The sequence below is a fragment of the Xiphophorus maculatus genome, chromosome 12 (assembly GCF_002775205.1).
Source record: "Xiphophorus maculatus strain JP 163 A chromosome 12, X_maculatus-5.0-male, whole genome shotgun sequence".
Classification (NCBI taxonomy): domain Eukaryota; kingdom Metazoa; phylum Chordata; class Actinopteri; order Cyprinodontiformes; family Poeciliidae; genus Xiphophorus; species Xiphophorus maculatus.
The window spans coordinates 946,862-973,109 of NC_036454.1; the positions used below are offsets into that span (position 1 = coordinate 946,862).

General features: G+C 39.6%; 1 protein-coding gene and 1 long non-coding RNA gene across 2 annotated transcripts in view; both read right to left on the reverse strand.

Annotated features, from left to right (window-relative positions):
- The window catches only part of npr3 (natriuretic peptide receptor 3), a 62,572-nt gene that overhangs the window by 8,765 nt on the left and 27,559 nt on the right, over positions 1–26,248 (reverse strand). The window contains exons 2-7 of the mRNA XM_023344021.1: positions 25,436–25,558; positions 14,954–15,129; positions 6,768–6,903; positions 1,957–2,051; positions 1,722–1,848; positions 1,540–1,624 (exon numbers count right to left, since the gene is read on the reverse strand). Of these exons, the coding sequence (XP_023199789.1) occupies positions 1,540–1,624; positions 1,722–1,848; positions 1,957–2,051; positions 6,768–6,903; positions 14,954–15,129; positions 25,436–25,558 (742 nt within the window). The remainder of the gene's footprint in view (positions 1–1,539; positions 1,625–1,721; positions 1,849–1,956; positions 2,052–6,767; positions 6,904–14,953; positions 15,130–25,435; positions 25,559–26,248) is intronic.
- On the reverse strand, positions 11,987–13,198 carry LOC111610278. The gene is made up of 5 exons (XR_002753565.1): positions 13,183–13,198; positions 12,693–12,890; positions 12,432–12,568; positions 12,238–12,310; positions 11,987–12,146 (listed from the first exon to the last, which is right to left on the reverse strand). It is a non-coding gene; the product is annotated as an uncharacterized LOC111610278 (long non-coding RNA).

Here is a 26,248-nt window from a genome sequence, read left to right on the forward strand (position 1 = left end):
ATTTCTTCCCCAAACCAGTTATTTTCATAATAAAATTGTTTTGTTCTTATTTACAATGTAACTGGTTAATACATATTTCGCTTAGCTAATTTAAGACCTCTCCTGAGCTTCTTCAGTCTCTCAGTCTCATTGTGATGAAATAACAAAACACGTTAGTGAAGACCTGAGCTGGAACTCCACTTGAGTCTGTTGTGCCTGACGAAGGCACAACAGAGGCAATAAAGGGCAATAAAGTCAAGGACAAACAGACTAAAAAACAGTTTCTAACCAAGAGCTATTGTACTGAATACAGCCAATTTATTTATTTACGTATTTGTTTGTTTTCCTTCACATCCCAGTTGTTTCTGTGTTTTTCTACTATATTCTTGAGATATACTTATTATTTTATTCAATTATTTAACTTGCCTTCGACAGTTGCTATTTTTAAAATTTTGTTGTGCACAATGACAATAAAAGTAATTCTGATTCTGGTAGAGTCCGAATATTGGACTCTACCAGAGATTCTGACTCTACCAGAATCTCTCTTCTGGTAAACAGTTGTAGCACTCTGACAACATTCTGGCTACTGTTAAGACAGCAAAGAAAATGATGGGTAACCATCATTTTCTTTGGGTAAAAGCCATAGTTGCCATGGGTAACCATGGCAACTAGTGACAGTTTAATGCAGGCTGGCTTTTTAGACGTCAGGTTGCTCATGCATTCACCATATTTACAAACAAATAATCCCTCTGTATTTTATGGATAATCTTGTTTTTCAACATACTTTCAACACTTTTGGGACTTTTGTGTGACTGTCTGCAGTGAAATGATCACTAAAGTACAGAAGATGGAGTAGGAAGCCATCTGTTCTCTATATTTGCTTTGTCTATTGATCTTGAAGATTTTTAGTTTTAGGGAATGAGAACAGGCGTGCTTGTTCACTGGGGTAATTAGTGATTACTTCACCGCCAGATGTCCCGTTAGCACAACACAGAGGTAAGTTTAAAACATTTCAAACCATGTTTGAATTTAGCATTTGACTTCTAACTCTGTGAATTATTTACATTTATACTGACAATTTATGCAAAGTTCCAAGATCTTGCCAGTGACACTTTAAAGTTTAACCTGGACATCATCATTGTCAAAATAATATTGGCGGATGAACTTGTTAGCGATCCTTGTGTTGAACATCCAAACATATACTATGCTTCAAAGCCACATATTGTGCATAAATACCGTCCTTATCAGACGGGTATTCATAAACAATAACCAAGAAAACTATCCAGCCATCCATTTTCTGTACACCCTTGTCCCTAGTGGGGTCGGGAGGGGTGCTGGTGCGTATCTCCAGCTGACGTTCCAGGCGAGAGGCGGGGTCACCTGGATAGGTCAGCAGTCTGTCACAAATAACTGCCGATGGCATGTATTAATTGCTATTCATAGCCAAACCAAAACTATTGTCACACATTAACTTGTTGATTTGAAGGAAGACAAATATTCTTCGGTTACTGCAGTGATTCAAAAAAGCTGGGGCAGCTGGCAGAGCTGAAGTATTGTTACCTGAAAAAGTAGAATGCTATCAGCATTAGAGCTCCAAGAACAGCTCCAACCATGACTCCAGTTAAGGCTGATACTCCCAGTCCACCTAATCATGAGAAGTTGAGAAAAACGCAAACATACACATTATCAAGTCAATGAAGCTGAAAGTTCTATGAGTTCTTCAAACAGGGAAATATGTTTACATGAATGATTTTCCACTTCTTTTTCTTTTTTTGGGACTTCCTTTCTTCTTTTCAGAGTGAAACGATCAGTGTTGAAGGCAGGCAACAGCTGAAAAGTTTTATTTTCCCCAAAGTAGTTGACTACCACCTGTAAATCAGATATCTATATTACTTTCACAAACCTTTACAATCTTTTATATCTAAGGACTGATACAAGGTACTTTACTTTTTAGGGAACTTTTAATATTTTAATTACCTCATAGCTACCTGCTTCAATGTTGGTCATAGCCATCAAAGAGAAATCGCCGACTCTATCACCATTGACATCTATGGATACCTGGCCAGCAATTCCTATTCATCACCATAAAAAAATAAATCATATGAAATACCTTAGTGTTAAAATTAACTAAAATATTGCTGATGCGCCAAAACGTTTAATTACTTCAAAATATATGTCATGGTTTTTGGAATGCTTTTTGCTCACACACAGAAAACTTAAGGAAACCAGATGGGAAAGAATAATAAAGTTTATTATAAAATAGAAAAGAATAATGGCTTCTACAGCTTGTCTGAGGTTCAGGAAATGGTGTAACTGGAGAACTGAAAGTGAAGCAGGGAGAAGGTGAATATCTGGGTGGAGTCTGATAATAAATCTTGTGAATAATATTCTTTGTGACAGAGGGAGGTGAGTGGAGCTTGATTTGAGTGGGAGCATCCAGAAGCTGGGAGTTAACGGTTCCATGGAGTGGTCTTCAAGGAGCTGCAGGGTGATTGATTGTTTGAGGGTGGACAGGTATCTAGAAGCCGATGAGGAGTGAGAGGAGCGGAGCTTTGCCAGACGAGGAACTGAAGCCAGAGGATTTATAACAGCAACCACAGACTATGGAAGATCTGGAATTGGGTGAGGGTGCAGAGGCTCCGTTTGATGGTGGGGATTGGTGCTATTGCAGACAGAACACGACAGAATCTCTCTTGTGATGTCGTTGCACAATGTGAGCCAGCAGAAGATCCTTTTTGCATGCCACTTTGTTGCGTCAACACCTAGCTGTCCTTATGTATGTCTTTGTGTAGAGAATGTGGAATAACAGCTTTCTGGCCTTTCATTATGATGCCATTTTCCACAATTAGCTCATCTCTGTAGGGAAAGAATGGGTGCAGAGCAGGCTCCAATTGTCTCTCTTTGTTTGGCCATCCTTTCTGTATGACGACGGCTAGGCGCTTTAAGCATGTTGTCAGTTGCCATGTGTTCCCTGAGTTCTTACAGTTGGGCTGTTGAAATGTAACTCACCAACATGACATCGAAGGTTTCATCTTCAAATGGATTCTGCGGGGTGAAAGGGTTCGGAGCGCTCGATAGTGTGTCATCTACAGTAAATACATTTGCTTCCCCTTTTTTGGCAACGTTTTCTTGGCAACGTCACTGCCAAGGAAACGTTGGGACAGACATGTTGGTGATGGCAGTGATCTTTGCAGGATCAGCGCTGAGACCTTCCTTTGTAAAGATGTGACCGACGTAGTGCACTTCACTCAAACAAAACTTGCATTTGTTTGGATTCAGTCTCAAGGTAACTTGTCTGGCACGTTCCAGTACTTTGCTGAGTCAGCCAGGTTGCGACCACCGATAATGATGTCAGTCACAATGACTGAACAGGGAAGCCCAGTAAACAGCTGTTACATGGATCGCTAGAAAACTTTGCTGGCTGAGTTAATTCCAAAATGTAGTCAGCAGTGATGATTTGTTTGTCATTTTGGCACTTGCCAAAATGAATATTTGGCATCCAGCACAGAAAACACGGTTGCTCCAGACATGTTTGCACCTGTACTTCAACGCTCCGCATGGGATAGTGAGGGTGTTTTAAGGCCATGTTGAGGTCTTTGAGGGTTATGCAGAGCCTGATTTCTTGTTAGTCCTGTTTGTGCACCACAAACAGTCACAGAGTCAGTGGGCTCTGTGACTGGCATTATTACACCTATGTTTTCCAACCAGTTGAGTTCATCTTTAACTGTATCCTGCATCGCCACAAGGATGTGGTGCGCTGGTCTCACAATATTTGTCACATCTGGATTTAATGTCATGGCATATGTTACAGGGAGCTCTCCCAATTCATCACTGAATAAATCTTTGTATTGTGAGATGACTTTATTTTTGAAGGTATTGTCACTCTGCATCAACATGATGAACTTCAGGACTTAGTTTGACATTTTCCATGTCTGTGCATGCTTGAAAACCAAGTAGTGGTTGTACATCCTTGTCTACTATAAAGAAGTTCAGTGAATGATGTCGATCTTTGAAATCACATAGCAGTGTGACCAGACCACTAGTTTGAATCCTGTTACCACCATATGCAACCAGGTTAGGTGGCTCTCCGCAGCTGGTACGTTGCTCCCCATGTGTTACTCTCTTAAATGTGTGGAGGGATAACACGTTGCATTTTGCTCCTATGTCAACTTTAAATTCAATGAAAGCAGAATTAGTGTGGATGGTGGCATCTTCCTGCTTTGTATCAACTTTTGGTGTGATGCTGTCAACGTCAAAGCATAGAAAGTGTCACCTACAGTTGACTGTTCAATGGCAACTTCATGTACTGGCTGTCTGTATGTCTTCTTATAGGGATTTTGAGGTTTGCTTTTGCAGCAGTTTTTGCAATGGTTAATTTTCCTGCACTAATGGCACTGCTGTCTGAATGCCAGGCATTTTTCTCTTTTTGCAATGTGAGAGCCTTTGCAATTATTGCAGTCAGCTATAATATGTGACTGGGGCCTAGGTCATTGTTGCTTTTTGAAGGTAGATGGAAGAGGTTTGCGGTGGAGGCTGGAGGAGTATTTTACAGGATCAACCGCGTTAGCTTAGCTAGCTAATGTTTTGATTCCCTCCTCTGTCATTTCATGAATGTGACAGATTGAAACAGCTTTTACCAGAATTAAATCACTGTCTCTTAATAAAGCCTTTCTGAGAGAGTCACTTGAGATGCCACAAACTATCCTGTCGCAGATGAGATGGTCAGTAAGTTCACTGAAATTGCAGGTTTTAGCTTTTATTTTTAAATTGCTGATAAAAGACTCAATGCTGTCATCCTGTCTTTGATTTCTGGATGAAACTTGTGCCTCTCCACTGTTCTGTTGCATAAGGGGTTGCAAATTTCACAGAATTTTCGTTTCAAACAGTCTGATTATGCTGGTGTGATGATGGCTCTATCCTCATCATGTACAGCAGCAGAGTAGACAAACAAGCGCTCCCGCTCGATGCCATCTGGACCCGTAATGTTGAAAAGAATATAAGCTGGCTTGTCATGGTGTGCAGCAGCAATAAAAATGCTGTACTCCCGTTCGAAAATGTGACAGTTTTCTGCCACATTCTCATTGAAAACCACAGGCTCCGGTCTGTGAAAACCATCATATCCAGGACATGTGTGCTCCAGGCAGCCGGCATAGACTGACGATGCAGGGCGAAAGAAAAGAAATCCGATGGAAGAGCAGAAATAAGGAGGAAAAAAGCCTTTGAGTGACAGTTTTACAATTTTTTCTGACACCATATAAATGCTTGCTCCTTGTAATAAAAAGTAAAACAGACAACCGGGAGAGAATTCACTGAAAAGGTGTCTTTAGTGATAAGCTGTTAGCTACAGAGCTAACAGCTTGCACATACCAAGTACCTCAGACCGAGGCGTTCCATGCATACTTGTACGGCAACTGCTGTAGGACAAAATAATCATTTCACAAATGATCTACTGATAGTAAATGTCTGTGCTCCAACATTATTTGTGGGTTATTTGTGGGCAAAATAAGCGAAATGGCATGCCAGCACTCCTAAGCATGACTGCACTTTAAGCCACCATCTTGAAAATTGACAAGAATACTTTTTGAGGAGCATCTGATAAAGAGGAAATACTATTCTTCTTTTGTGAAGAACCCTATTTTGTACGATTCTTCACAAAATACCTACAACAATTGTCAAATGGCTAAAAATGGAAATTGCAAAGTCATTATCCATGGAGGAGGATGGCCTGCAAAAAGATGCGATTCTCTCTCCATGACTCTTTTGTTACCTTTGCTTAAGGGTTTGATATGCATACTGAAGCAGGTTCGGTGTCGCCAGGGGATTTCCAGGTGGCCTGTGTATGTAAAGTGTGTGCAAATACCAATGTCCCCCAGCCACATGGCCACGCATCGACTGTTCAGCGTCAGATGAAGTATGGGAGAGCCTTAAGTCAGGTCTTCACACTTTTTGCACATTAACCAGAACACAGAAGTCGCTCCATCATTATGTCTTCTGAGGTGGAATATGAAGTAGTGTTTTACAACAGGTTTGGTTTACATACTATACCAAAGCAAAAAAAGAAGTTCATTCTTTCCATTGTGTTTAGTGAAGGTGAGCCTCATGCTACTTAGATAACACTATCTGGAGCCAGTGCACTCATTCAATGCCTACTACCTGCCATCAAGTGAAACATGATGTATCTTAGAAGATGATTCACTTTCCATAGAATTATTTAATATATATTGGAATTCATCTATATGAACACATTTTAACAGCTTCATAGTGATTGCACTTAAATAATCATTAAAATCAGCCCCTGTGTCTTTCTTAGGAATGCAACATTCACTAAATAAGATATTACGCTGTTTCATATAAGTTGCAAACAAAAATGAGAGTAAAAGAATGACAGTCAGTACTGTTAGTGTAGATTCCCTGTCATTAAGGGCATGATAATCATAATAGCTTAAATAGAAGGCAACTGGAAAAATAACCTCACATGTAAAATTCTTTTTCACTTCTGATCATGGCTAGAAGGCTCTTAAGAAATACTCAATCATATAACAATCATAATTCACAAGTGTGGTAAGTAAGAAAAAAGTCTCAAACACACTGCCAAGGAAAAATTTCTAGAATTGCCCAATCAAATTGCCTGACAAATATTTAATTGAAAAACTATAGAAAGACCTAAAGATCAGTGTGCAAATTCCTACATCCCAGGTGACTTGCAAAACATCAGAAGAACACTGTTAAAATAGAATTATGTATAAACTTATCAGCTTTATTGAAAGTTTAAGAGTAGTGTGCTTTACCTTCAAAAGTTCTGTTCCACATGTGTGAGGTTATCTCAGTACCGTTTGTCTTTGAGTATCCATTCTTCATGCCTTCATGTAACGCAATGGAATATAGCACCATGGCATCATGGAATCCTTCAACAAACATGTTAACCTGACAGGATAGAAGATGTGCTAAGTCAAAAACAGGAGATTACCTAAATAGATTAGTTTAAGACTTTATTTCAAATACTTAACTGTACTGGAAGTAAATACAGTAAAAATTGAAAATACAGCAATTATTATTGCAATTAGTGTAGCTCCTGCATTTGTGTTCTGAGTTAATATTTGTCATCCATGTATGAACCTGTAAGAGTTGTTACTGCTGGGTAAGACAACAGCAAAGATCAACTAAGTTTCCATTTAACCAAGAACAAACATAACCTTAGCCTTCCTTTTAATGGAACCCTAACTGAAGACAGGAACCTGATGAATAATGTAAAGACACACAAAACAAGCACTCCAAATTATATTAGCCCACATGGGTGTTGGCCATATAATTCATGAAATCATGAAAAGGTTTATGTAGATCAGCAATTTTATTGAAAAAGTTAAACTTGTACACTATTTTCATTCATTACACACAGACTGATATATTTCAAATGTTTATTTTGTTTAAACCTCAAGTCCTAAACAGAGCCATAGGCATAACTTCCTGAAGGACTGGTGTGGACATGTTCCCACCAACTCTGGCATGAAAGAGACAGTCCCCACCAATATTTCCTGCCCCTTTCTTTCTCTATATACTTGCATCTGTGTCCGGCAGCAGCTGCTCGCTGTGTTCGAAGCATTAACAGCCAGGTAATGCTTTTTAAAATTCCTTTGTAAAACGTAAATGGCAAGTCCGCTCATTGATCTTGTGGATTGGACATCACGTGACTTATTGAGCAAGCCCTGGCAGTGAGCCACATGCGCTGTTGCTTTGCATTGAGTCAGGAATATTGGTGGTTGGGGAAATGACACAATCAAGTAAAGAATCTGAGAAGGGAATGCAAAGTTTTGATATTAATTGTCAACACTAGCAACATAGCAAGGTCCAAAGAGATCACACTTCACAGGTCAGTAAAAACCTTTATTGTGGTGTATACAATATACATATTTTACACCCGAATGTATACTTTTATTGTGAAGGGGAGAAGGTGAGGTTAGAAGACACCAACGGTTGTACTTCATTCTATTTTTGGCATGGATTGGAAGAGACTGAGAATAAAACAAGACTCAAATTATATTTTCGTCTTTTTCTGCCGACTTCCACATTTGTGTTCAGTCTATCCGCTCACCTGTATAAATACTTCTGCAGCACTCTTCCTGCCTTTCGCTCTGAACCAGCAGTTCCCAGAGGAGAAAGGATGCCATACTCCAGTCATCGCGCCAGTCATTTTAAGGATGCTTATTGGTCCCCCGAAAACAATGAAAACCCGGGCATTATCATCAATAAATAAAATCCCCATGGGCCGATCTTGAAAATTGGACGTTATGCCGCTAACACTCAGCATTCGTCAACAACTCAGAGGCGGAAGTCAGAGCTCTGCGCAATGCAAGTAATGACCCGGCTGGAACACGGTGCGCTAAATAATAAAACATAAATTAATGAAGCTTCGAGGTAGGTAAATTTTTCTCGAGGAATTTTAATAATTGAGGTACTCAAATCATTCGAGGAATCTTTTCATATTTATATTTCATATTTGTATTTTGTATGCATTTAAAGAACTGCATATAATTAAAATAAGCAAGAATATCTCTTATATCCATTTTATTTTAAGACATAAAGGGTTAATGTTGATTATTATTACTGAACTAATGAAATCCAAATTCAGTATCTCAGAAAATTAGAATATTATTTAAGAACAAAACAAAAAGAAGTTTTTTTTTTTTTTTAAATGTTGGCCAACTGAAAAGTACTGCTTTTCAGTATGAACATATACAGCACTCAGTAATTAGTTGGGCCTCCTTTTCCTCAGATTACTGCAGCAATGCAGCGTGACATGGAGTCCATCAGTCTGTGGCACTGCTAAGGTGTTATGAGAGCCCAGGTTGCTCTGATAGTGACCTTCAGCTCTTCTGAATTGTTAAATCTGGAGTATCACATCTTCCTCTTCACAATACCCCATAGATTTCCTATAGCAGGGGTGTCAAACTCCAGTCCTCGAGGGCCGCTGTCCTGCAGTTTTTAGATGTGCCACAGGTACGAAATGCTGGAAGGAAATGGCTTAATTACCTCCTCCTTGTGTAGATCAGTTCTCCACAGCCTTGCTAATGACCTAATTATTCTATTCAGGTGTGGTGCAGCAGAGGCACATCTAAAAGTTGCAGGACAGCGGCCCTTGAGGACTGGAGTTTGACACATGTGTCCTATAGGGTTAAGGTCATACGAGTTTGCTGGCTAATTAGCCCTTTCATGTATGAATTATGATCCAGTAAGTCAAGATTTTTTTTCCAAAGTATTTCTGATTTTCCCAGGGCATAAAAATAAAGTAGGGAAAAAAAATTTGTAAATTACTTTTATTTTTTTTAGGATTTGTCTAAGTGTCTACTTAGGTGGACAACATGCGCTTACGTCTTTTCAACTAATAAAATGCTGTATATTATAATGTGAATATATTTTGACATTAGTTAACAGAATACATAAATATAGAACATTGTATTCAATTCTCATTCTAGTCTAATGTTCCTTACTATCTGATCCCTTAATTTATTCAACCGCTTGATCTCATTTTAGTCTTATTTTTGCTCCTTCTCAAGCATTAAGATTTTATTATGGACATTTTTAATTTTGTAAAACTAACATTGAATATAACACTTCAGCCATTCTGTTGTTTTCTGTAACATAACAGAACTGTCTCTTCAGTTTCAGACTAATAAAAAGCAAGGCTAACTTGTATGGAAACACGCAAAGCACCCAGGTTGCAAACAACACATTGGATCCAGATGTATTTAGTTTTATCTGTGGGCTGGATCATTGCATGTTGATATTTTTGGTTGCAGTGAGGTAGGGCCAGTGTTCTCCAGACTTCGTGGGTCTCATGGGGTGTCTTAGACCAGTGGTGTCCAAAATCAGTCATGGAGAACACTGCATATGTTAGTTCTCTCCCTGGTTCAACACACCTGGATCAAATGGTGGCTCATTAGAAGACCTTAGGAGAAATGCTGAGGAGGAAGTTACTACCACCAGGCAGAGAACTAGAACATGCAGGATGCCCTCAAGGGCCAACTTTGGACACCACTGGCTTAGACACCCGTCTGCGTTTCAACGATGATGGGATGGCACTGGTACTGTTGAGTGTGTCTGAATGGAATCCTCATTTATTAGCACACAAGCTACAGGTTCCTTGAAATGTAAAAGATTCACCTTCTCCAAGAAGTGAAAAAACACTTAGTGTGATGTTAAGAAGAAGACCTGGTTCTGATGATCAATACATTCTTGACCTTGGTATCTGAGGTATGACATGATTTCATATTTATTACTAGAAATGTCTTCACTTACTAATCTGTTAAGGCCAGAATTTATTTTCTTTTTTTTAAATGCATACAGGTTTGCATTCTGTAGGTTCTGCATTTCCAATTACCGGTATTTCATGTCCTTCAACATCTTGATTTACCATAGTGATCAAAGGTTCTTCATCATCGTCATCTCCACTGTAGCTGCAGCTACAATTGGCCAGTAATGTATAAAAACTTTACTTCTTAATTGTTACAATGGACATCAAGTTAAGAACTAAAATATTTCTGTTTATTTACAGTCAAAATATTTGATGGAAATATTACATATTGTAGATCTATAGTCAGAGTATTGATATCAATACCCGTCAAAATATTGTCACTGATTCTTGACGTCCATTTTAGTGGACTGGTGACAGGTTGTTATTTAGAAAATACATCAGTAGTATACATTTTTAGGGGTTTCTTGATGTCACAATAATTTTTTTTACCTGCAAGAGTTTTCCACAGTAGGAGGGGGGACGGGATATTCCCGAGTTAGTCTGATATGCTTCCGTCTGCCATATCGGATTTAACAAAAAATTCTTGCACTTGCAATAGATGAACAGTAGTTGGCAGTGTATTGCCTGATGCACTAGTGTCCACTTTAGTGGTATGCATTTATAAAATAAAACTCCACAAGATACACAAGAAAATGGCTTTTAGATAGCTGTCCACTGTAGTGACCGCGATGCATGAAAGGGTTAAGAACATGGATACCATGGTCCTTAAACCAGGTACTAGTAGCTTCGGCACTGTGTGCGGGTGCCAAGTCCTGTTGGAAAGTGACATTTCCATCTCCATAAAGTTGGTCAGCAGCAGGAAGCATGAAATGCTCTAAAACTTCCTGGAAGATGGGTGTGTTGACCTTGGATCTCACTTTTTTCCTATCAACTTTTCCTTCCTTTCACCTCTCTATGAATGTCTTTGGACATAGAGCTCTGAACAGTCAGCCTCTTTAGCAATGACCTTTTGTAACTTGACCATCTTGTGCAATGTGTCAATGGTCATTTTTTGGACAACTGCCAAGTCAGCAGTTTCCCCATGATTTTGTAGCCTACGGAACTAGGCACTGAGGGACCATTTAAAGGCCTTTGAAGGTGTTTTGAATTAATTAGCACTCAGTGTCTTTAATATTGAACCTTTTCACAATATTCAAATTTTCTAATATCAAATTTGGGTTTTTCATTAGTTGTCAATAATAATCATCAACATTAAACAAATTAACATTTGAAATAAATCAGTCTGTGTAATGAATGAATATAACATACATGAATATAACATACAAATTTCCCTTTTTCAATGGAATAACTGATTTAAATAAACTTTTTTATGATATTTTAATTTTATGGCCAGTATTCAGTATATTGAAGTATTCCGTATCTGTTTATATCAAATACTAAGCATATTAAAATGATTAGAAAAATAACACTTTAAATTTTAGTTACTTAATGTCTTTTATTATTCTGCTTTGCCACTTTGTACATTACATGCTTCATACACACTACAGTACTGCAAACATATTAGGCTAAAAGAACACAGAAGGATCAACTACAACACACTTTCCAGGTGAAACAAATTACATTGTGTATTCAATATATTGACATTTTTCAAGAGTACATTGCCAACATACTATCACAGAATTGTACAAATTGTCAGTATATTCAAAGTTTATGGACAACATGCTTAAGAAAATTAGCACAATAAAACAGTAGGTACACTTTAGAGGAAATGTGAAAATGATTCACCAAGGAGTATTGTTTTAATTTAATGTCACAGTATTCCAGTATTACTCCAGACAAACTGACATTTCTCCTTTCTAAGAACAGTGAGGATCAGCAGAACATTCCCATTCACTGGACCACTGCACTTTACGGAAACCTACAAAAAAGTACAATAGAGCAATTAAACAGAGAAAGCACTTGTATTTTAAAGAGTACAGAAAAACAGCAAAGAAAAAAGTATGACTTACAATTTTAAGATGTTGTGGACTCACTATGTATGTTTCTTCATCACAACTGATCATGATTGGGGGTCTTCTTTGCCTGTTTATGTTAAAAGCAGATAAATAGTCAGCAATATCATAAAATCAGTTGATGTTGGGAAGTTATGAAGTTGTTTTAAGTTATGAAGTTATTTTAAGTGGATTTAAAGGAGACAAACTACCTTACAATTTTCCGTCCATGATCTGAACACGTTGATCCTTGAATGGTGGTGAGGGGGGCTGGTGGTGACCGTCTCTAGCAGTCATCAGATGAGAGGCGGGGTTCACCCTGGACAGGTCACCAGTCCATCACAGGGCCCTGAAAGATAACAATGAATATAATGTATGAAAGAGAAATGGTAGATTAACAAGGGGAATAAATTCTGTCCAATTGCTCTTTAATCAAATCATGTTTATTTAAGAACTTAGTGTTGGTTACATACCAGTTTTTGCTGTTAAAAATGTGGCCAGCTGCTCAGTGTAAAAAAACAAAGAGCCTTCCACCAGGAAGACGATGTGGAGGTTCATCCTCAGAACTGGTTGGTGATCTGGTGGAGCCAGAGCCTCTTCTGAGACAGGAAAGTCTTTAGGTTTTCTAATTCTTGTTCACTGGCTTCCTCTTTCATCTTAATTTGCTTAGACTGCAAAAATATGTTGAAGATAAAAACAATGATGAGTTATAACAGCCTCACAATATCAAAGTCTCTTTCGCATAATGAGCTTAATTAAAACCAGGTTGAGTTTATGAAGAAGACTATATCAAGTTGCAACAAACAGCCTCCATGAAGTTGAATGATTGTTATAATAATAATCATAAAAATTACAATAAAACTGACAAAAGATCTATTTCTGAAACCAACATAAGTTTCTTTATATATGTACTGCACTGTTTATAATTAAACGAAGATAATTAGCATTTTGAAGCAAACTTACCACCAGATGGCAACAACTTAGCAGCCTTTGTCCCTTCGGGTTTCTTTCAGGTTCCTTTTGTGACCCACATTTCATTTCCATCCAGTTCTTGTCCGGTTGTGTTGTCGTCTAACTTGGACTAGGACGTCACAAGCTTGAGTTTACCAAAACTACTAACTGCTATCAAGGTCCTCTCTAATTTTAAGGCAATATTATGTCAGTAAAAATGATGAATTTGAACACCATCTGTTACCTTCACTGGCTTCGTGGCTGTTCTTTTTATGACGCTTGTCAAAAAAGCTGAAAGTGTGCATTACCGCCACCATCTGGTCTGGAGTGTGAACTGGAGCTAATGCCGTTCACTAATAGATCTTACATCATACATCTGAAAATCAATTGGGTAAAGACAGCTTCTGTGTTTTAGTTAAACTGAAAACAACAGATCATATTCGGAGAGATGTAAAACTGAAGATACTTGCAACATTTAGTGTTAACGACAAGTATTGTTTTTGTTTGTAGAACCTCCGTCACTAAACTGTCAATGTTTGATATTTTGAGGCATGAACGCATTATTTACTTTGGTGAACAACATTACATCAAGTTCCACTATAAGGATTATTATTTTTTTATTCCTTGATATTTGAACAAAAATAGTAAAAGATCATTAAGGCACCTAAAAAGGCATACTTTATTAGCCTAAAGTATATACTGAGGGGTAATTTAAAACATACTAAAATTCCAGTGTATTTAGTTGTTTACTTTTCAAGTAAGCGTTAAGTGAATTTGAACAAATTCTATTTTGAGCATATATTTTAAAATATACACAAAATTTGTTTAAAACCCATATTGTTTCACTTGAGCAAATACATATTTTGTTCCCTTAAAGTATACTTTTATTTAATATATTTCTTAAAAGTGTATTTTGATACAATTATATTTAAGGGTGTTTAAAGTTATGTCAAAATTGGTACAAGAATCCTTTTAGTATACTTTGTATATATTTATAGATATATACTTATACTTAAGTATACTTAATACTTAGTATACTTTAAAGGTACTTTCACAAATGTAAGTATATTTGAAATATATTAAAGTATATAATTTTTTCAGTAGGGTAAATAAAACCTGTTATGATTGTTATTATAGCTTCAATGTATATTACCCCATAATACCCCAAGGTCATCCAAGTTTCAATCTAGATAACATAATAAGTACATGATCAATGAAACAAAGTCAAAGTTATCAATACATTTGTGCTACCAATCAAAAGATGACATGGAGTTACAATAGCTTGAACAAATGCGTAGAAAGATCCCAATGATGTTAAGAAAAGGAATCTCTCAATGTGATGGCTACAGTTATAGCCACACAGATGGAGTAATGTTCAATCATACAACTTGAGTAATAGGGTTAAATAAAAGAAACCCTATTACTCATTACCCTATTACCCTTTTTTTAAGTTCAACTTGTTCCTGACTGTCCTTTTTACTGCTCGGTCATCTACCTCATTTCATCACCCTTAGACTGCATGCTATAGAACAGAGGCCAAGGACTAGTGAGCCACGATTAAAAAAAGCAAAGATCTTAGAGTATATCAGGAAGATGAATCCCAATAATCAATTTCTAAATTATTATCTTAAGTAGTAGAAACATAATTGCCAAAAATGAGGACAAGGGGTAATCATCATTAAAATAATAAAACATTTTTACAAATTTTGTCATCACATGAGTATCAGTTGTATGTAAAAGAATGTGAACAATTGTTTTATTTGCAACAGGCAGAGATACATACATTTCCACAGTCATTGCAGTCGTGAAGGCCAAGTCCCTCTATGGATCTTTTCATCTCCATGGAGAAGTTCTCATACTCTGGCTTGACTGTTCTGAGTAGTGTCACTGTGTTTAGGGAGGCATAGGCTTGTCTGGCATCGTCGTCAAACTCATCCTCCCTCTTCCAAGAGCCATTGCCTGGAATGTTTAATGTTTAATTAATCACATTTTAATTGAAAACTCCCCCCTTTTGCAAAATTATTAGATAATTTGCAAAAATAATAATTTTGTAATTAAATTCTGAGCTCTTTTTTTTTTTAAGTCAAGATGAGCTATTGGACATTGAACCCGTATGTCAGAAAGACATAGCTCAACAACAAATATATTTATTATTTTTAATCTATTATTTAAGGTTATTAAACCATCAGATTGGCACAAATTGCTACTATAATCTATGAAGCTTTCAAAGTGTTTCAGGAACCCCTGATCATTTATGGAACTCCTACTACTTCTTTAGAAACGTGGACTGTGGATGCTGACATTAGCATTGGGGACGTCTGTGCTGCAACATATTTAGCATTGAGATACTACTTAAGAATTGAATAGCCTTGGCCATTGGCCAACTCATTTTTGCACTACTTGGACACAACAGTAATCTAGTCCAGGATTCCATTAGATCGTTTTTTTTATTTGAGGAAATAAAATAAAGCCCATGTAGAGGCTATGCTCTACAATTTTTGTGTATTTTTTGATTTCTATTAAACCTCTTTGTAAAAATACAGAAGTGTATTGCTGTCACAAAGGAAAAAGAATATCAAACACTATCATGTTATAAATAGAATAGAATAGAATTACTTTATTCATCCCAGCAGGGAAATTATTTCGCAGTTACAGCAGCATAGAGACAAGACACACAACAACCACCACTGAGTAATAATAAAGTAATAAAATAAAAATAAAATATAATGTGTATAAATGTGGTGGCTCGGGCATCTGGTCAGGATGCCTCCTGGACGCCTCCCTGGTGAGGTGTTCCGGGCACGTCCCACCGGGAGGAGGCCCCGGGGAAGACCCAGGACACGCTGGAGGGACTATGTCTCTCGGCTGGCCTGGGAACGCCTCGGGATTCCCCCGGAGGAGCTAGAAGAAGTGGCTGGGGAGAGGGAAGTCTGGGCCTCCCTTCTGAAGCTGCTACCCCCTCGGATAAGCGGAAGAAGATGGATGGATGGATGGATGGGTGTATAAATGTGATACTGTACAAACATGGCAATGTATTTTACAAAAGTGATAAGTATATTGTAGAATGCGCTGATTGAAAATTTCTTTAAAACCCATTTTCAAACGATCTGGCGGGACGATTTGGCTCCACCTCAAATCGTCACCTGCACCCCATCTGGGCTCAGTTTCCCGCCATAAAGACATACTTAGCTGAGATAGCAGCTGACCCCGCGATGGTGAGGGCGCCTGTCTCCACCTATGCACCTATCACCAGGGTGGAGAGGTTCACAGAGTGGAGTTTTCCCTCTGTTCCCCCTGTGGATCTGGGCCTCGTTGACATGCTTGGGGCCAAGACATACAATTAGACCAGCGGCCTGTGCCCCCTTCTAAGCATGATCAACTGATTACCAGGTTCTCTGACCGGGTCCATCAGTGCTCCTATCAGATAACGGCAGCCAGAAATAATGCTGCTATGTTGGCATACGGCATCTCCAAGAGGGTGGAGGAAGCCGCCTTGCCAGAGGAGCTGAAGGGCTGTCTCTGTAAGGTGGCTGACGCCATACTCCATCTGTGCACCACCTCAGTGGTTTGTTCCTCACGGATTGCTGCCTGGGCCACTCTGATCCAGGGGACCACCTGGCTCTGCCCATCACCATCAATGGCTGAGAAGCTCCAGAAGGACCTGGAGTCCATCCTGGACTGGCCAGCCGCTGGGACCATGGAGCAGACAAGCTAGGAAATTACTAGCTGGGGGGAATGTGTGTGATGTGAAATGTTTTGAAATAAAACACAAACATGTCACTGAGAACAAAATTCTTTCAAGTTCCAACTCGCCTGTCAGATCAGCTGATCTCACAGCAACTTCCTCACACACATTTCCCATGCCTGCTCTAAACAGCTGTTTAGGAGGTGCCACAGGTCTGTGGTTTAAACACAGATTTTTTTCTGCCTAGTCTGAATCTAGGAGTGAATTCTGTGACCTGTCAGAGCCTACTGGGATTGCGACTGCCGCTTCGCACTCATCTCACCTTGTGAGTGGTGAAGGCTCATCATCTGTCCGGCTGCAGTCCATGCCAAAACTGCGTCTCAAGTACCTTGACTCTCCCTCAGGAAGCGCACAGGTTCGCCCTCGCTCTGCATGAGCACAGTCACATGGAGCATGTGACTGTGTTCGCAGCATGGAGGCTAACAGCCAGCCCTTTCTGCCTGAGCCCCCCATGGGTCATCCCAGAGATTCTCCGAGGCAGGGGATGGCGGTCGGGGCTCTAACATGGCTGGAGTCCATGCAGACCATAGCACCTCACATAAATGCATGCCCACTTTCAGAATGGTACTCAGAGTGGCGGTGGACATGTTCCCTGGAGAGGTGGATGGGTCAACAGGGGTTACACACTGCAGTTTGGAACCAGCCCTCTGCCATTCAGGGGGATTGTTAAGATGGTCCTATCATCTCCAGAGCAGAACGCGATGGGGAGGAACATGTCTGTCTCAGGTGGTGGGAGCACAGTGGCCAGACCACATGTCTCTTGACATAAACGTGCTGGAGCTCCTCAACGTTGCTGATGGTGACTCAACACTTTGCTCTCTACAACAGAGTGGCAACAGCCTACATAAATCACCAGGGAGGTATGCGCTCCACTCAGTTGTTAGACAGTGCCAGACAGCTGCTGTGTTGTGTGTGAGTATACCTGCTCTCCATCAGAGCAGTATACATCCCTAACGTCTTGAACAGGAAAGCGGACATCATGTCCAGGGGCGGTCCTCGCCATGGGGATTAGAGACTCCATCCTGAGCTGATCGCTCAAATATGGAGCAGATTCAGCAGAGAGGCAGTGGACCTGTTCACCACACGAGAGAATGCACAGTGCCAGCTGTGGTTCTTACTGAACCCAAGGGAGGATCCACCATTAGTAGTGGACGCCTTCGCCCACAGCCTGTGGCCAAAAATGCTCCTTCATGCGTTTCCCCCATTTCCATTGATTCCACGGCTCCTGGACCGAGTTCCAGAGGAACAGCTGTCCTCTGGAACTGCGCTGGTGGCAACCGAGCGCAAAAACATGCCGTGGTTTCCCAGCCTGCAGCAGCTGCTGTCAGGTCGATCGTGGAAGCTGCCATGGAGGGAGGATGCACTCCTCAAGGCCAGGGGACCGATCAGGAGCCACCCAGAGATAGATGCCCCAGTGTCTCTGGGTCTGGTGGCTAAACAGACGCGTCTAGAGAGGCTCGGTCTCCCCCAGAACGTAGTGTGCACAATTCAGGGCGCACAAGCCGCTTCCTCTACAACATTAAATACATCAAAGTGGTCAGCCTTTCAATGCTGGTGCGTGGGAGAGGGAGTGGAGCCTATTTCATGTCTTCTAGGCTGCGTGCTGTCATTTCTCCCGCAGCTGATGGACAGAAATTTAGCTTTCAGCACCATTAAGACTTATGCTGCAACTATTTCCTCCTGCATGAGGGTTTGGTGACAGAATGGTCTTCAACCACCCACTGATGAAATGGTTTCGGAGAGGTGTACTCTATAAGATTTGACAGAGCATGCTCTGGTTGAAGCTTTTAGATCAGGCTCCCCTTAAGTTCCTGTCTTTTAAAACTGCTCTGCTGTTGGCCCTCACATCTGCTAAGAGAGTGAGCGATTTATCCGCACTCTCTGTTGCTCCCTCTTGCCTCAGAATACGAGCCGATGGTAGCTTGGCAGTGCTGCGTCCCAACCCTGTTTTTACTCCTAAAAGCATCACAAGCTTGTTCAGATCAAGGGAGATATCTTTGGAGGTCTTTTACCCTCCTCCTCATAACTTTGAGGAGGGAGCTGCATCTCATCTCCTCTGCCCCGTGCGCATGCTCTCATGTTACATGGTGTGAACGTCTGCACTGCGTTGCTCTCAGCGTTTCAGAGACAACGCTGTGGGGCATGCTTTCTCACTGGTTGTGTGAGGCTATCTCACAGGCTTATACTTCCTCTGGACTGGATCCTCCAGATAATCCGCATTCTCTATTCTGCATTCTCCATTCTGTTCTCAGAGTTATGACAGAATGATTACTTTCATTACGTTTTAATATTTGTTTCACCCTTGTGTGTTACACACCCAGTTGGCCAACAGTATCGACTATGTCTACCTGTCCTGCTGCGGCTGTTGCTTCATATTTGGTGTTGTAGCTTGTGCATCAGATTTATGGTTGTACCAGCTTTTTATGAAAAAAGTGATTAAATGCATTAACATTTTTAACATGTTAAAATCTATGTAATTAATTAATCAAAATTAATGCAGCAAAGTCCCAACCCTTGGGCAATCCTTATTATTTTCACCAAGCCACTTCCAAGCATATTACTCCTCGGGGTACAGATGTAAAACAGGTTTTAGAACAAGGTCATTTTAGTGTTGATTGTTCATAGTTTCTTACTTAATAATTCTGTGACGTGATATTAACCACCAGCAGAAAACTTGTATGTTAACACCTACACGTAGTGCTATTAAAAACTATTTGCCCCATATAGATTTCTTCTTTTTCTCACCGCTGTTTCAAGGTCAGTTAATTTAAACATCAGACAAAATGACCTAAGTAAATTATGAAGAGATAATTATCTTGTTATGTGGAGATAAATTTCTGTGCCAGGTTTACATGTTCTCTTTGCATGCTGCAGGGTTTTTCTCTGCATATCCCACTTTTCTCCTACAGTCCAAAGTTACCCGAAATTGCTCTTAGGTGCGAGTGTGAATGGTTGTTGTCCTGTGTTTTTGTGTTGGTCTGTGATGGGCTGGTGGCCTGTCCAAGCACGGTGTACTGTACCTCACCAAACCCTGCTACAGACAGCAGAAACATTAAATTTTTTTAAATTAAATGTGTGTTTAATAGGGTGCTGTGATAGCACAGGGGTAAAGCACAACCCACATATGGAGGTCTTAGTAATTGACGCAGTCTTCACAGGTTCGAGTCCCTGCCTGTGACCTTTGCTTCTCCCTCTCTCATTACCCATTTTCCTGTCGATTCACTATCAAATAAAGGGCGCTAGAGCCAATAAGACCTTTAGAAAATTTGTGTTTGAGATTCCATTATGTTTCCTCCAGTTGTTTTCAAGAATGCTGGCAGTAGCAGTTTAATAAGTTGCGTCTTCTAAAGAACTAAAATATTTGCTGTTTTATATGAGATCTCATTATGCAAAGGTGTGATTGTGAGTAAGCCTCCTCTGATCATATAAGTAGTCCTGGAGTTGCTTTCGTTCAATCAGTATCTGCAGCTTTTCTTACGAGTGACTTGGTTTTAAGCCAGTTTTCCATCATTATTTTTAAAACAATCATTTAGTAAGCTAGCAAATAAACGTTTGTTTACATGCAGTACCTCGTGGACCACTAGGGTGCGCCCGCTGACCACCAGGAATAGCAATGGAGCACAGGTAATCCTTTCTTGACATCACCTGTTCCTTTATGGAGAATTTTTTCTGTCATAATCCAAGATCAGACATTTTCAGTCTGAAAGCAGGATTTCAGATATTTTGTTCTCAAAACTTTTAATACTTTTGCTCACATTTTTATTTTGAAAGCAGGACTTCATATCTTTCTTCTCAAAACTTGTAAGATTGTACTCAAAACTTCTCCTCACGCTCATACTTAGTTTTTGTTCAGACTCTCTGCTCGCTTGAGAAACATTCTGATATTTTTCTAGTAGTTAGAGGAACATCAGAGACATGTGCATCTAGTACTCCAATGCCTGTTAGAGAACAAACTAGTTGTCAAAGCAGAGAAGTGCGAGTTTCATGTTACATGTATTAATTTCCTGGGTTATGTCCTTGAGAGTGGGCAGGTGAAGGCAAGTCTGGGCTTCGCAAATTTCTACCGCCACTTTATAAAAAACTTCAGCCAAACCGTCGCTCCTCTCACACAACTCCCCTCTCCTAAACAATGGTTTCAATGGTCACCCCAGGCAGATAAGGCATTCGAACTCCTCAACCTGAAGTTTTCTTAAGCTGGTATTCTATCTTAACCAGACCCCTAAGTCCAGTTTATTGTGGAGGTGGACGCCTCCGTAATAACACAGGCCTACCAGTTTTCAAGAGGTTTACCACCATTTTCACCATAGTCGACCAGTTTTCCAAGGCTTGTCATCTTGTCCCTCTCAAAAAGTTACCATTGTGAATACACAGCTTCTCTTGAAATACGTTTTCCAGGTGCATGGCATCCCCCGGGAAATCCTGTCTGACAGGCCCCTAATTCACATCCAGAGTCTGGAAGGCTTTATCCAATGCTCTTGGTGCCAAGGTGGCACTCAGCTCTGGGTTCCACCCACAAACTAATGGCCAGACTGAGAATGAACCAGGAATTAGTCTACTCTGCGCTGCATCAGTGCATTCAACCCACACAAAGTCAGTTGAGCCTGGTGGCCAACCCAGACTCAACTGATCTGGGTTTAATATGCCCACAACACCCATATGTCTGTTGCCATCAGTCTGTCCCCTTTCGAGGCCTCCATGGCATATCAACCACCACTCTTTCCTTCAGAGGAAAGGGAGGCGGTTGTCACTTCAGTCCAACATTTCATCCGCAGATGTAAACATACCTCGAACCATCTCCGCTGCCCTCAACCGCATGTGTGAACAGAATCAATAACTGATTAACCGTAAAAGAGTCCCGGCCTCAGAATACAATCCTTATCAGAAGGCTCTCTACCAAATATATCCGTCTGAAAGGATCCTGCAAAAAACTGCCCCTCAGGTTCATCGGTCCATTTGAGATTCAGTCTGTCCTCAGCCCTGTTTCTGCCGTCTCATTCTCCCAGACAGTCTGCAGATCTGTCCTGTTTTTCACATCTCGTTACTCAAGCCTGTGTCAAGAAGTCCCCTGTGTCCTCCCGCTGAACCTCCCAAGACCCCTACTTCTTCAGCAGAATGCAAGATCAATCATCCAAAACAACATTCAAGAAAACGTATCTGTGAGCAGAACTGGACAAGTAGGAGATAAGGCTTCATGTGATGAGTTGCTCATGGCTTACTACATACAGACTGGCTTGGAGTTCTGAGCTCCAAGCCTGACTCTGAACTACAACAAAAGCTGTTGTCTCTGAGGAAGAGTGTGACTGCTTGGAGAAGCGGTTTCACACTTATTTCAACGATAGCAGCCACAGAGCCACGAGCGGTGGAGAATTCACTTGGACACAGTGAATTGAAGATATTTGTGATGACTACACAAATGAATGATGCCTTTGGAGAATCTGATCTCTGTTTTGTCATTACAGCTTTGCAACTGTTTTCCTGGTGCCCTGCGGATGTGGTCTCATTCAAACTCTGCGTTCTTTGATAAAAAGGATTAAAGTAATTCCCCTGATGGAAAATGACAAAGCCAAATTTACTTTCTTTAAGTTTAAGCCATTGTTTGATTATGCTGACATTAATGAAGATGACACTAAAGAATGTTGTAAATATGTTTCTGATGCTAATGAAACTCATGTTGATGATGCAATGTCTGTTTTAACAACCTGTGATAGGTGATGTCACAGGATGCAGTTTCCTCACAAGGAGATTTCACCTTCTCCTTAAAACTCGCTGTTTAAATTGGCATAATAATTCAATTTTCAGTGAGCGACGGACGCTCAGGTGGAAACCTGAGGTTGACAACCGAGGAGGATCAGACTAAAAGAGGATCAACATTAACTCATTTTTATTGCGTGTTTGCGTTTTTTGTTTAATCGTCTCATTACCACAGCGATTTCACCCATGGAGGACCAGATGGCACAGATGTATCCTTTATTAGAGAAAAACCTGTATATAAGCTGTATTTCAGATTTATAGTTTAGTTTACAAAATCAAGTTTATAAATCAGTTTTGTGTTCCACAACTAATATTAGCTGTGGTAATTAAGTTCAGAATATTTAAATTATACCAGGTTTCTTTTTATTGGAAATAACTTTAAGGTTTTTGATTAGTAGACATTAAATTTTGATAATGAGCCAAACCTAACAGACTGAATGGAGTGGGTTAATGTTAGTCAACATGCTGGTGCTACCTCACATGCAATTCACAACATTTTAGCTAATATTACATTTTAGCTATATTTATTTATTACATGGGTTTTATCACAATGCATAGAGTATGTTATACATCAAGATTCTAGTGATAGCTGTCAGTATTTTAGCTAGCTTTAGCTTTTGAGCTAGTTTTAGTTTTTACATAGGTTTTTTTACTCTGCATGGAATATGTTGCTGTAGGTCAACATGCTAGTGCTTGTCTAGAGTAGATGGTATCAATTGGCATTTTAGCTCATTTTCGCTTTTACATGTTTTTTTTCAGACAGCATGGAATACGTTATTGTAGGTTAATGTGCTAGTGCTAACCTAGATCCTGTCATTGGTAGGTTAGCCAGCTTTACCTTTGTAGCTAATTTTAGCTTTTACATGGGCTGTTTCACACTGCATGGGCCAACTTGCTAGTGATAACTTCCATGCTATTATTTGTATATCAGCTAGCTTTAGCTTTGTGACTCATTTTACCTCATAAACTGCAGAAACCTTACAGTTTAGTTTTGAAAGCAGTATTATGCACCGGTTTCTAACAGTCTTTGTGTGGGACATTTGCATTGTCTGAAAGTTTTTACTTTTATTCAACAGTTTTTCTATGTGTTTTGCCGGCTTTTGCTTTCTTCTACTGCTTCTGCCCATTTTGTACATTTCTGCAAGTCTTCTGCAGTTTACTTCAAATTTTTCTGCAATTTTCACCCACAAAATTCAGCTTATTGCATTAACACTGCAGTAAGATGGAGACGCATCTATCCCTCTGTTTTTCAACTCATAACCTCTTGTCACATAATATTCCTACAGAGCATTTACCAACAAATAACTGTTTGATGGGAAAATGGTAAAAAGAGAGAGACTACAGCAGAGGATAAAACATATGAGCCCAAATAAAAGCCAAAAGCATCTAGAACAAGCTTAGTGGGCTTTAGATGTAAACACATTTTCAAAATGAGAAAAATTGCTGTCTTACCTTCACAAAATCATGGCTTACAGACCAGGTTTAGGATGAGCAGTAGGCTCCAGTTGGATTTGAAAGTCCACTGCATTCACAAAGGAACCTGAAGTGAACCATTTCCTTTTTTTTGTTTGTTTGGTTTTTTTGCCAAATTTAATTTTTTTGGTGTGGTCATCACACTTCCAAATATATGGAACTTGTATGCGATCTCCAGTGTGAACTTCAAACGACCTGAAAGTGTCCCACATGCGCAGTAGAGGGCGCAATAACGTCCCACATAGTTTGTGTTTTGTCAGCTGCCATAATAAAAAGTGCTCTGTAAGGATTTATTTTTTTCTGTGTATTCATTTAGGTTTCTGTGTCTATTGAGTCTCCGTGTTGTCCTGTCTACCCCTTGATTGTTTCAAGCTGTGTCTTGTTTCCCTGATTACCCTCTGTGTATTTAATCCCACCTGTGTTCCTTGTTCCTTGTAGAGTCCTTGTCTAGTTGTCTTGTCAGGTCAGTTGTCAGATGTCTATTACGTTAACAGCTGCTACCAGTTTTCAGCCTTAGCCTTCCGCTCACGCTGTGCTGCCTGGATTTTAGATTATTATTTTTCTGACTTCATTAAATCATAATTTTCTTCATTTCAACTTGGGTCCACAGCGTCTTCCTCACCATCCCTAACCGCAAATCATGACACAAGGACCCGACCAAGAGTAACACGGTGAGGTTCGCTAAGAAATACAGTTACAACATGGATCCAGTAGAACCAACTTCAGAAGAGGACTTTAATGAATTAAAGTCCACCAGTGTCTTCCTCACCACTGCTTTTTATTTTGTAATCAAACAGATGCAGATGTTCTACAGAAAACACTTGTTAAATTCTAAGGTAACAATGTTGTTCTCTCTCACCTTCATGGAAGGGAGACTTTTCCACTTTTTCATGGCGTAGCTTGATAATAAACAGGATTTATGTTTTGTTGGCGATTATCCTAATATTCACGCTGATCTGGACTTTTCTTTTACCAATTGTTTTTTAAAGGGTGCAGCCAGGTCAGCAAAGTGGTGCTGATATATTACATAGTCAAGCTTTGTAATAATAAAAAAAATTTGAAATAACATAATATCACTGTTGTAGTTTTTTAATCTGATGTCCATGTTACTTCTTGGATGTAATTTGTCATTTTAAATGATCACATGAAGTAGATCTAAGAAAAAAAGGCAAAATGTATCCCATGGTACAGACATGTGCACTCTACCCTTTTATCCTCCAGTAAGGTCATAAACATTAATACTAATTGTTAACTTTTTAAACAACTAATTTAAAGAGAAACATGATGTGAACTCACCATACGAAGAGGCATTGAAGAGATTAACATTAAAAAACATATAACTGCCATTGGTCAGCTGCTGCTTGTGTGCTGCAAGCATGATTTCTCGAATCCTGTCTGCTCCAGCGCACATGATCACCACTGGAGAAAAATCACAGTCACAATTTAGTCAAAATTTTTGCAAGAACACTACAGTACACAAATAGTAATTATTCATGAGAAAACATTCTTTTGAAAGAACATTATCATAGAAAATTTACAAAGCACTTGTGTACATGCACCGTTTAGGTCAGGGGTGGGCAACTCCAGTCCTCGAGGGCCACTGTCCTGCAGTTTTTAGATGTGCCACAGGTACAAAAACGCTGGAATGAAATGGCTTAATTACCTCCTCCTTGTGTAGATCAGTTCTCCAGAGCCTTGCTAATGACCTAATTATTCTATTCAGGTGTGGCGCAGCAGAGGCACATCTAAAAGTTGCAGGACAACGGCCCTCGAGGACTGGAGTTTGAGACCCCTGCTTTATAGGCACCCTCACTCCCTGAAATTTTCAGTGTGCAGGTGAATAAATATGAATTAGTCATGCATTTTTAAAATACAAGACTTCTATTTCAGCTTTTTATTTCATGTGATTACATGTAGGTAATAGGCTCCATCAAAAATTAAAAAAAGGATAACAATATAATAAAATGCAATGGTAGCAGCAGCCAGTGCTCAATACAACATCTGTAGTGGAAAAGTGAAATTATCTCTTTTTTTTTTTTACTTTATTAATGTCAATGTATTAATGTAAAATAGAAAACATATGGTGTGATACGTTCCGTTAATGAAAGA